Source organism: Microtus pennsylvanicus, chromosome 14 (genome assembly GCF_037038515.1).
Source record: "Microtus pennsylvanicus isolate mMicPen1 chromosome 14, mMicPen1.hap1, whole genome shotgun sequence".
Classification (NCBI taxonomy): Eukaryota; Metazoa; Chordata; class Mammalia; order Rodentia; family Cricetidae; genus Microtus; species Microtus pennsylvanicus.
The window spans coordinates 30,780,756-30,792,535 of NC_134592.1; the positions used below are offsets into that span (position 1 = coordinate 30,780,756).

Sequence of the window (11,780 nt, forward strand, 5' to 3'; positions counted from 1 at the left end):
ATTCTGCCAGATAACCCAAGCATGACTGATCCTGTACAGGCTTTATTACTTTTTCACTTCATAGTTTAAGAGCTAGAGTCATCGATTAGGAAAGGCTATTCCTGTGACTAGGTGGGAGTTTCTAGTTTAAGTGCAACTCACGGTAACGAAGAGAGACAAGTAAATTCAATGTCTAACAGTAAGCACCTTGTACTTTATCAATTCCATGCAACATCATGGAGCCACTAGGAAGTTTGAATATGGGTAAATGTATAAGATGCAGTTATTAAACAGAAGAAACACAAGACAACTTTACTTATCGGTGGGGATTCAACTTAGCATTGTAGCACTTCCCCAGCATGTGTGAGACTTTGGATTTGAGGCCTGACATAGCAAAAAACAAAAACAAAACAAAACACCACACACACAAGAAAACTCCTGGCTTTATTCACAATTATAACTTCCTAAATAAGTATGAAGAGAGAATGCTGCTGGAGTGATGACTCTGCACTGTCAGAGGACCAAGGTGCAATTCCAGTACCCACATGATGGCTCACAACAATCTCTAACTCCACTTTCAGGGGTTCCCTGGGCACCAGGCATGCATATGGCAAAGTACCCATAGAAATAAAAAATAAAATATTTTTTAATTATTTTAAATAAAATTAGAGAAATAAATAAAATTTAAGTTGCAGTATGGTGTGTGGTGGGATTATAAGTGACTCTGTTTTCAAAACTCCTTTTAATAGTATAAAAATTAAATTTTATTTTATTAATTGTGTTACTATTTTTTAAATAATGTTACCATCTTATAAGAAATCAAGTATGGTTTACGATGAACATTTAAATCCATAGCTACAAGGAAAAAACACCCTCTATTTGTTTCCAATTTCAACACAGTTGTTAAGGCATTACTCTACCTCCAAACATGGATGGGCCTTCATAGGGTGGTCTATCAGACTTCCGGTCATAGGATGGCCTATCAAATCCTCCTCTTCTGGATGAGGAATGGTCTTTTTTGTCTCGATATGACTGATTCCTACAGGGTGTTATAAGAGTTTTTGGTAAGTCTCTGCTTTATAACAATATCATTATCTTCCCATCGTCTTCTCTATGGCAGTTATTCCAGAGTCAATATTTAATTTTAAACTTGCCTTTTTCCCTTATATCTACCTAAAAATCTCAAGAATTGTAAAAATAAATTGCTTGCCTATAAGTTAAGTACTGGTTGCATTTTATCAATAATATCATGCTGGTACTGGTGGTTTACACCTTTAATCCCAGAACTCAGGAAGGCAGAGGCTGGCAAATCTCTGTGAATTCAAGGCCAGCCTGGTCTATAAACCAATCCCAGGACAGCTAGGGCTACACAGAGAAATCCTATCTCAAAAAGCAAAACAAAAATAAAAACAATTTACTGTGTTTCCTTTTGTCTCTCCCCATTTCCCATTTAATTCTCTGGAATTCAAGCTAACAGAACTCAGGTATGCACTTGCCTAGTAACGGCTCTTTCTTTTCCAAATTCTACATGATGAGAGTCACTAAATCTCTCTTTGATATGCTGACTTTTGGTCAAGCATGGTGGCATATGCCTTTAAGCCCACCACTCAAGAGACAGAGGCAGGTGCATCTTTGTGATCTGGAAGCCAGTCTGGACTTTATAGCAAGTTTCAGGGAAGTCAGAGCTATATAATAGACCCTATCTCAAAAAAAAAAAAAAAAGATAAAAAAGAAAAAGAAAGAAAAGAAAAAAAGAAAGAACGAAAAAAAAATCACACAACAACAAGAAATCAAAACCAAAAACCTGGCTTTTGCTGAAATTACACATGATATTTTACATACATAGCAAAGACACTTTTCACAGTATACCTGTCATCTCGGGGTCTGCGCTCTCTGTCAAATCGATCCCGCTCATAGTCTAGAACACGATCCCTGTCTCTATCTCGATGTGGCTCTCGGTCCCTTTTAAAATCTCGATGATCTGCTATATTACTTTGACGGTCAAAATAAGGTTCACGGTCTCTGTCTCTATCACATCGATCACGCTGGCCAGCATGTTCTATAAAAACAATACAATGTAAGAACTCTAAGTGTTTTCAGAACTAAAATCAAGAAGTACAATTTAACTTCAGAAGTAGTATAAATCAATGTCTTAAATTTAAGAATCTTTTAGTGATGTTAAAGGAAAACCTAATCTTGCTAGGGAGGAAACTCTTGTAACAATTAGGCCGTAAAGTTAAGCTTACAATTACTCTTCTCTCTGGAAACCCTACCTGCATCAAAAGTTGACCTTTCAGGCAATGGATCTGGGCGCAGAGTTATTCTTTCTCCATATGGTATCTGTTCAACTTTATTAGTAGGCATATCTGGCAAAGAAAACCAGGAATGAAATGTAAGAATGAAGCTTAAGAAAACCAAACCTCAGGTTAATATTTCCTGTAGAAATCTGGCATGGTAGTACATACCTATAATCCTAGCACTCAGGAGGCTGAGGTAAGAGGAGCCAGAGCTTCTGGTGAGTTTGGACTACATAAATAAGTTCCAGGACCAGCAAGATAGTGTCTCCCTTCACCACAAAACCAATTCCTGTCAGGTGCACTGGTATACACTATAATCCCAGAACTAGGAGGCTAGGAGCAGGAGTTTAAGGTCATTGTCCTGGCTAGTTTACATCAACTTGACACAAACTAGAGTCATTTGATAGGAGGGATCCTCAAGTGAGAAAATGGCTCCAAAGGTCCAACAATAAGGCATTTTTTTAAAAATTAGTGATTAATGGGAAAGAGCCCAGCCCACTGTGGATGGTGCCATCATTGGGTGGGTGGTCCTAGGTTCTTTAAGAAAGCAGGCTGAGCAAGTCATAAAGAGCATGCCAGTAAGCAGTACCCCTCCATAGCGTCTGCACCAGCTCCTAACTTTAGGTTCCTGCCCTGCCTGAGCTCCTATTCTGGCTTCCTTCAATGATGGACTACAATATGGAGGTGTAAGCCAAATAAACCCTTTCCTTTCCAAGCTGCTTTTTGGTCATGGTGTTTCATCACAGCAAGTAACACAGAGACAGAAATCCTCTGCTATACAGTTGAGTTTAAAACCAGTCTTGGCTAAGAGATCCTGTCCCACAAAACTAAAATCACTAATGAGCAAACAATTTCTGTAAAATCCCAACCAAACGTTCACCATCAATACTCACCTCGGCCATGGCCATAGTCAACTGTATGTTGCATTGGTGGTGGTTTGGACATTGGTGGCATACCCATAGGCACTGGGCCAGGAGGGGGGATGGAAGAATGAACAGGTGGAGGTGGTAATACCGGAGCAGACTGAATTGCTGCAGTGTCTGACTTAAATTCTGAATTCAGTCCTTGATCAACATTTGTATCCCAGAGCCCATAGAAAGAATCTTCGTCCCAGCGTTCTTGTTTCATAGGTTTTCGCTTAATAACTGGAGGAGGAGGCGGTGGTGGTGGAAGCGGAGGAGGTGGAGGTGGTATTGGCACAGGTGGCCTAGTCAGAGGAACAGATGTTCTTGCTGGTGGAGCAGAGGGTCTTACAACTGACCCTGGTGGCTTACCCATAGGAGGGCGTGGTCTATAGGATCCTGGAGGCTAGAGAAGAAAGTAAATGGTTTAGTAAGCTAGTCACCACATACACTGTCGCAGATGAGTGGAAATTAAAATCCAGTTCTCAATGAAAAAATTAACATACAAGATATATTCAAAACGTAAAGCTTTTATGTTTTTAAAGACACTAGGAGACTCGGTGGTTAAGATCATGCCCTGCTCTTGCAGAGGATACAAGCTCACTTCCTCATACCAACGCTGAGTGGACCATCTGCAACTCCAGCTCTAGGAGAACCCAAGAACTCTGGTCTCTGTAGGTACCTACATGCACATATCAACTTCACATATACATAATTCAAATGTGTGCACATGAGCACACGCACACACACACACACACACACACACACACACACACACACACACTCCTGGGGCATGGTGGTGTATACCTTTAATCCCAGCACTTGGATTTAACAGAGTGAATTCAAGGCTGACCTAGTTTACATGGAAGGTTCCAGGCCAGCCAAGACTACATACTAAAACTCTGTCTTTTTTTTTCTAGACAAGGTTTCTCTATTTAACAATCCTGACTGTCCTGGAACTCACTCTGTAGACCAGGCTAGCCTGGAACTCACAGAGATCCACCTACCTCTGCTTCCAGAGTGCTGGGATTAAAGGTGTGTGCCACTACTGCCCAGTTTCAAAAAACTTTTCTTAAACAAAAAACATCAGGCTGTGTGGTGGTGGCATATCTTTAATCCCAGCACTCAGGAGGCAGAGGCAGGCAGATCTCTGAGTTCGAGGCCAGTCTGGAATACAGAATGAGTTCCAGGACAGGCTCCAAAAGATACACAGAGAAATCCTGCTGAAAAACCGAAAAAGAAAAAAAGAGGTATCACCATATGCAATAAATATGAGAACCTGAGTTCAAGTAACAGAACTCACATAAAAAACTTGGGGCATGGTTTGGAAAGATGGCTCAGTGGTTAAGAGCACTTGTTAACTGCAGAGGACCTGAGTTCAGTTCCCAGGACGCACACGGTGGCTCACTCAGTTCTAGGAAACCCGATACCTTCTGACATTTTAGAGTATGCATTTGGTGCACAAACATACAAACAAAATACTTACAAACATAAAACAAAAATAAGTAAACTTTTTTTTTTAAAAAAACATTGGAAATGGTGGTACATGCTTGTACTCCTCCAGCTGGGGAAGCAGAGACAGGCAGACCCTGGGGCTTCCCTGACAAGGAGACCTAGCCTAAATGTGAGCCCCAAGTCTGTGAGATATCTACCATCTAAAAGACAAGTATACAGTTGTATAAGGAGCAATAATTGAGGTTGACCAGTGGTTTCCATATATATATATATATATATATACATATGTTACCTGTGAACACACACATACACAGAAACATCAGATGGAAAATGAAGACAGGCCACAGAAAAGGAAAGCCTAACTATAGAAATGGCATTCCTAACAAAGTCATTGACTTCATAATATATAAAACTTTTATAACTCTAGCTGGGTATGGAGGCATACCCATTCATCCTTCCAGGGAGGTGGATGGAGATGGATGAGTTCGAGGCCATAGTCAGTTACATAGCAAGTTTGAGACCAGCCTGGACTATGATACCTTGCTTCAAAGATAAAGAAAAACCTCAGCAAATGCTGTGCCACTGATAATCCCAGCACTCAGGGAGAAGAGGTACGTGGAGTTCTATGAGTTTAAGGCCAGCCTACCTGGCCAGGTGGTGGTGGTGCACACCTCTAGTCTCCGCACAGAGGCAGGCAGATCTCTGTGAGTTCAAGGTCAGCCAGGTCTACAAAGTGAGTTCTAGAACAGTTAGTTACACAGAGAAACCCTGTCTTGAAAGACAAAATACAAAACATAAAAAGGGCAAGCCTACTCTAACCAGACCAGCACATAAATATTCACAGCATAAGCCAACAATCCAGGTGTCAGGCAACTGATGAATGAATAAACAGTATGTGGTATATATATATATACACAGTGAATATTACCTAGAGTAAGAGGAAATGCAGTATCAACTCTTGCTATGACATGAACTCAAAAATGTTATACTAAGTGAAAACAGCCAGAAATACTGGACTATAGGTTACATAGCTTCAATGTATATGAAATACTCAGAGAGGCAAAACTAAAGAGACAGAAAACGTACTGCTTGAGGTTAAGGAAGAACTTAAGACGGCACAAATATTTTACTGGAGTAAGATGTTTTAAAATTAGATGACAGTGACACGTACTTAGGGATTTAGTTTAAAAATTAGTGAGGCACTAAGGAGATTGCTCAGTCAGTAAAGTGCTCAAATAAAACACTTTCTTAGTCTATAGGTTGTGGTCTATTTATTTTTCACTGACAGCTATTTTTGACCTTAGAAACCAACCGTATATATTACTTATATATTTACTCATCTGTACACTGTGTTTTAAAAATTAGAGTTTTGGGGCCGGAGAGATGACTCAATGTTTAAAAAGCACTGGTTGCTTTTTAAAGTTCCAGAGGACTCAGACATGGCAGCTCACAGCAGCTGTCTGTCTTCAGTTCCAGAGGATCTGCCATCCTTCCCTGGCCTCTGTGAGCATTCCACTTAAGTGGTACACTACATAAATGCAGGCAAACGTTCATACTCATAAAATTAAAAATAAATAAATCTTAAGAAAAGGCATATTTTAAAAATAAAATCGGACTTTTGAGTAAAAATAGACTTTACTAATACTAATTAACATGGGAAAAAATTGGGGGGGGGATTTTTCAAGACAGGTTCTCTGTGTAACCCTGGCTTGCCTCAACTCTAAGATCTTCCTGCCTCTTGCTTCCCAAATGTTGGGATTAAGGCGTGCACCACCACCACCTAGCAGCATAGAAAAAACAACATTATTAGTTACCAAATGTGTACAGAGAGGCTGTGGAGATGGCTAGGAAGTTAAGAGCATTCACTACTCTTCCACAGGACTGAATTTAGTTCTCAGCATAGGCACTAGGCGGCTCACAACTATCTATAACCCCAGTTTCAGGGGATCTTCTGTCCTAGAGCACCCACATAACTTATGACACATATTCACACAGACATGCACATACACTTAAAAGAACCTTTAAAAAATATGTACTGGTTATGGTGTAGATGTTATACAACTATATAATAGAGTTGTTTTTATTAAGACTAAGTTTTAGGCTGGGCGATGGTGGCGCATGAATTTCAGCACTCGGGAGGCAGAGACAGGCAAATCTCTGAGTTCGAGGCCAGCCTGGTCTACAGAGCTAGTTCCAGGATAGGCTCCAAAGCTAAAAAGAAACCCTGTCTCGAAAAAAAACAAAAAATAAAATAAAATAAAATAAAAAGACTAAGTTTTAAACTGGGTGGTAGTGGCACATGCCTTTAACCCTAGCACTTGGAAGGCAGATACAGGCAAATCTCTGTGAGTTCGAGGCCAGCCTGGTCTACAGATCTTGTTCCAGGACAGTCAGAACTGTTACACAGAGAAGCTCTGTCTCTACAAACAAAAAAGAGTAAGTTTTAAATGCTTTTATTATTTATTTGTTAGGTCAAGACTTAATTTTATTAACAAATATGAGACCAATTGTCTCTGGCTATGTCTGGCAGGTATAAATTTAAAAAGCAACATTATCTAAGCAGAGAGAATGTCTTTTTGTTTTGTTTTGTTTGAGACAGGGTTTCCCTTTGTATGTAGTATTGGCTGTCCTAGAATTTTGCTCTGTAGACCAGGCTGGCCTCAAAACTCACAGAGATCCACCTGCCCCTGTCTCTTCAGTGTTGAAATTAAAGGCACCACACATCTGAGAATGCCTTATTTTTGACTGAAGTTTCACACTTTAGGAATTTAAGATATCCAAAATAAAAACTTGATACACTGGATACTGACCTTGGGATTCATGCCTATTAGGCAGGCATTCTACCAACTGAGCTTCATCCTCAGCAGTTAGAAGCTAAGGAGCAGCATGGTAAGGCTGATGTTTTAAAAAATGTTTGGAATACCAGGCATGGTGGCACACGCCTTTGATCCCAGTACTCTGGAGAGAAGGCAGGCGGATTTCTGTGAGTTTGAGGCCAACCTAGTCTTACACAGTGAGTTCTGAACCTACCATGGCTATGGAGTGAAAGCTTGCTTAAACGGAAAAAAAAAAATGTTAGGTCAAGCAGTGGTGGTGCACACCTTTAATGCTAGCACTTGGGAGGCAGAGACAGGTGAATCTCTTTGAGTTTGAGGTCAGCCTACCTCTACAGAGCTAGTTCCATTATAGCCAGGACTACACAAAGAAACCCTACCTGTAAATACAAAACAAAAATGTCTTTTGGAGGGTGATCTGGTAGAGACACCTGCCTCCAAGCCTGAAGACCTGAGTTTAGTTCTAGAACACACATGGTATAAATGAAGAAAACTAACTCCTACAAGTTGTCCTCTGACCTCCATGTTCTCTCTCTCTCTCTCTCTCTCTCTCTCTCTCTCTCTCTCTCTCTCTCTCTCTCTCTCTCTCTCTCACACACACACACACACACACACATACACACACACACACACACACTAAACAAACAAACAAATAAATAAAATATTATTTAGAATGTGGGGCTGGAGAGATGGCTCTGCAGTCAGGACTAGAGTTTGGTCTGCAGCACCCACCAACAGGCTCACAACTGCCTTCAACTCTAGTTCCCAAGTATCTGACATCATTTTCAGAGCTCTGAAGGCACCCACAGCATGCAATAAACTTCAACACACACAGACATACACTCACACACATAAAATAAATCTTTCAAATAAAGTGTCTGTTTGGTTAAATACATAATTAGTACTGCCCAAAATACAAGAGTATGAGAGAACTTCTTCTGATGTGATAGAAATTTATTATTTCAATACAGTTGCTAAACAGTGGGGCTGGAGAGTTGGCTCAGTGGTTATGAGCACCTGTTACTCTTACAGTGGATAAGGTTTGATTCCCAGCACTCACAGGGAGGCTCACAACCATCTGTATCTTTGCCTCCAGTCCCAGGGTACCTGAAGCCCTCTTCTGACCTTCATGAGCACCAGGCAAGCTCATGAAGTAAATGCACACACAGACAAACTATTCATACAAACACTAAACAAATCTAAAAACAATTTTAACTTAAAAAGTAATCAGGGCTGGGGATGTACCTCAGTGATAGCTCACTTGCCTACAGGGAGCAACACACTGGATTCAGTCCTCAGTATCGTACTCTCCCCCAAATCCCCACATGTTTAAATAAAAGACCTGGCAAGATGGGTACCTGCTGCCAAGCTAATAACCTGAGTTTGATCCCTGGGGATCCACATGGTAGAAGGGAAGAACTGACTCTAAACGCTATCTTCTGATTTTCCCATGGGCACTATGGTATGTCCTCCCCACCCCCAAAACACACAAAACACACAAATGTAGTTCATCACCAAGTTAAAGGTAAAATCAAACAATGTAAGAAATAAATCCAAAAAAAGCAATAGGAGAACTTAATCACTCAACTTTTTTCTTTGAGACAGGCTTTTACACTATATAGTAGAGACTGGCCTGGAATTCACAGGTGTCCACCTGTCTCTGCCTCCCAAGTATCAGAATTAAAGGCTGTACCACCATAACTGGCTCACTCAACTCTTTCTTGCTACTGTTTGTTCAAGCTATAATGTTAAGAAACCTTCTCTCGTCATCTAAATGGAAAAGGAGCACTATGACCTCAATCTAACCCTACCCAAGATGGGACACAGATCTGTTTGAAATTAACAGATTAGATGGGGGAGAGGTGGGTAAAATACTTGCTGTGCAAGCAGTAGGACCTGAGTTCAGATTCTAGACCATTCAAGTAAAAAGTAAGCATAGCAGTATGAGTGAAAGCAGGTGGATTCTGAAGACTAGCTACCCAGACAATTTAGAAAAAAAATATAAAATTGGGCAAGAAAGAGGAAGATAACTCAAACTGATCTCTGCTCTCCACATGTGCGCATACAGAAGAAGCATTAGCCTCACAAGCGTAGATACACACACACACACACACACACACACACACACACACACACACGTATTAGGAAAATCCTACAGTCAAACTCAGCTTGGCAGAAAATACTATCGTGCCAGCAAATCCTTATACTTGAAAACTGTTGAGGTTTGTTTGGGAGGAGTGCAGCACCAAGGAGAATCCAGAGAACATGAAACTACATAGCTCAGGGGTGCTTGGTCTATCTACCAAAGCCTAGGGAAAGGAGTGATTCTTGTATATGTCTAACTACTTTGAAAGATGTTCAAATGCTTCCACTTTTTCAAAATTTATGTTTTTACAATGGAAATTTATGCTTATTGCAATTTTTAAAATCCAACATTATATAAACATATGCAGTAAAAAGCCATTTCATTTTCTGAGCACACATTTTCCCATACCGGATATATCCCAGGTCTTGATGTATTCTGTAGTCTTGAATCCTGGGGTGGTGGATGGTCAGCCATCTGTGGCTCAGACCCAAAGTCTTTCAACTTTTGAAGCTGTTCTTTCTGTTCTCTGTAAACAAATGAAATTGCCATTGTATTTAAAGCATGTTTACACCATCCCTAAACAACTATGACTAAACCAATTTTTTAAAAAAATACAAGAAAGAAAAACAGCAAAAAACTGTATCCTAAAACTCTGTGCAGAGCCCATATTGCACCTGTGGCAGCAACATTTTTGTGCTCTTACACAACTAACCCATCAGTTCTCTGAGATCTATAATCATAAATTATCAATGATCTTCAAAGACAGACTCTACAACCTGCCTCCATAGTACATTACCTACCCATTGTGTTTCTCCTTTAACCAGTCCCAAGTTTTCTCCTGCTATTTTTTTTCCAATTCTTCAAAAGTTACAAAACAGACTGTGAGTAAAATACAGTCTAGAAAGGCTTTTGGAGGAGGCCTATTTTGTTTGGAAGATGGGGTGTGAAACAGCCTCATGTACTCCAGGCTGGGTTCAAACTGGTCAGATAACTTTGAACTCATCAGTCTCTTGCCTCCACGTCCCAAGCACTGGGATTACAGGTAGGTACCACCACACTTGCCTCTCATTATGTACATCATCGTCATTTACAAAGGAAATATGTTGCATACAAGTTGAGTTTTTAAAGTTTTGATTAATATTAGACCTATATGCTCCCATGTCAACAACTAGCTATATGGAGCCATGGCTGACTATGTTAGATGAAGCAGTTCATCAAAATCCTCACCAAATTCCAGCACTCTACTTGGTCTACTGCCATTCATTTTTGTTGCACATTTCTTAAATTGTTTTTTTACAATATTTATTTTTATTTTGTGTCTGAATGTTTTGCCTACATGTGGATGCAGTGTCCATGGAGGCCAGAAGAGGGCGCTGGATCCCCTTGGAACTGGAGCAACAGAGTTGTTAGCTGCCACAAGGGGTGCAGGAACCGAACCTTGCTCTTCTGGAAGGGAAGTCAGTACTCTTAACTACTAAGCCATCTCTTCAGTCCCACCTGCCTGACTTTTAAGAGCATTTTAGTTTACTATCTGCTTTACATGGTGAGAACACTTGCCAGTCTACATTCTTAGAAACAGTACTTCATATTCCTAATGATCAATTTCTACTCTTTATTTTAATCCCTAAAGTTCCTTTACTTTTCCTTACAATCCCCACCTTCTACATTTACAATGTCTATTACAAGCTGTCCAGAATTTTTACAATCTCTCTTTATGTACAATATTGTCCCTCAAATGGACACAAAGTGCATAAGGCTTGTTACTGGCTCATGTAAATATTGCTTATGGTATTCCTTGCTTTTATAAAGGCATAATATAACATGTATTCTCAACTACAACCACTATTATCCATTACTCCATATACTTAGATCAGGTTTTGTTGCCTAGGAGGAGGCGGAAAGGAAAAAGGATGAACGAGCAGCACCTTGCATCCGGCAATTCTATGCAAAACAACAATGCATGGAAAAGTAATTTTAAGTATGGAAAGGAAAGAAATTGGAAGTTTAGTAACCAATCACCAATCAGTTTTTGTTCACCATAAAAGCATAGATTTTAGAGTCAGGGTCCAAATTCTAGGTCTGCATTTAATAGTCAAGGGAATTTCAGCAAGTCTTAGTGTTATTTGTGAAATGAGAATGATATTATTTTCTCTGCAAGTCTTTAGACAGATAAGATTATTAAGATGGGAGGATCAGCGCAATGCCCAGCACAGAGTACATGTAAATT

General features: G+C 40.0%; 1 protein-coding gene across 3 annotated transcripts in view; it reads right to left on the reverse strand.

Annotated features, from left to right (window-relative positions):
- Positions 1 to 11,780, reverse strand: part of Ylpm1 (YLP motif containing 1) — a 76,434-nt gene that overhangs the window by 26,523 nt on the left and 38,131 nt on the right. For all 3 annotated transcript variants that reach the window (XR_012907703.1, XM_075948034.1, XM_075948033.1), the window contains 5 exons: positions 9,962 to 10,079; positions 3,170 to 3,584; positions 2,253 to 2,345; positions 1,849 to 2,038; positions 900 to 1,018 (listed from right to left, as the gene is read on the reverse strand). Coding sequence is in view for 2 of the 3 variants with exons in the window: in XM_075948034.1 (XP_075804149.1) it covers positions 900 to 1,018; positions 1,849 to 2,038; positions 2,253 to 2,345; positions 3,170 to 3,584; positions 9,962 to 10,079 (935 nt within the window). In the remaining variant the exon portion in view is untranslated. The remainder of the gene's footprint in view (positions 1 to 899; positions 1,019 to 1,848; positions 2,039 to 2,252; positions 2,346 to 3,169; positions 3,585 to 9,961; positions 10,080 to 11,780) is intronic.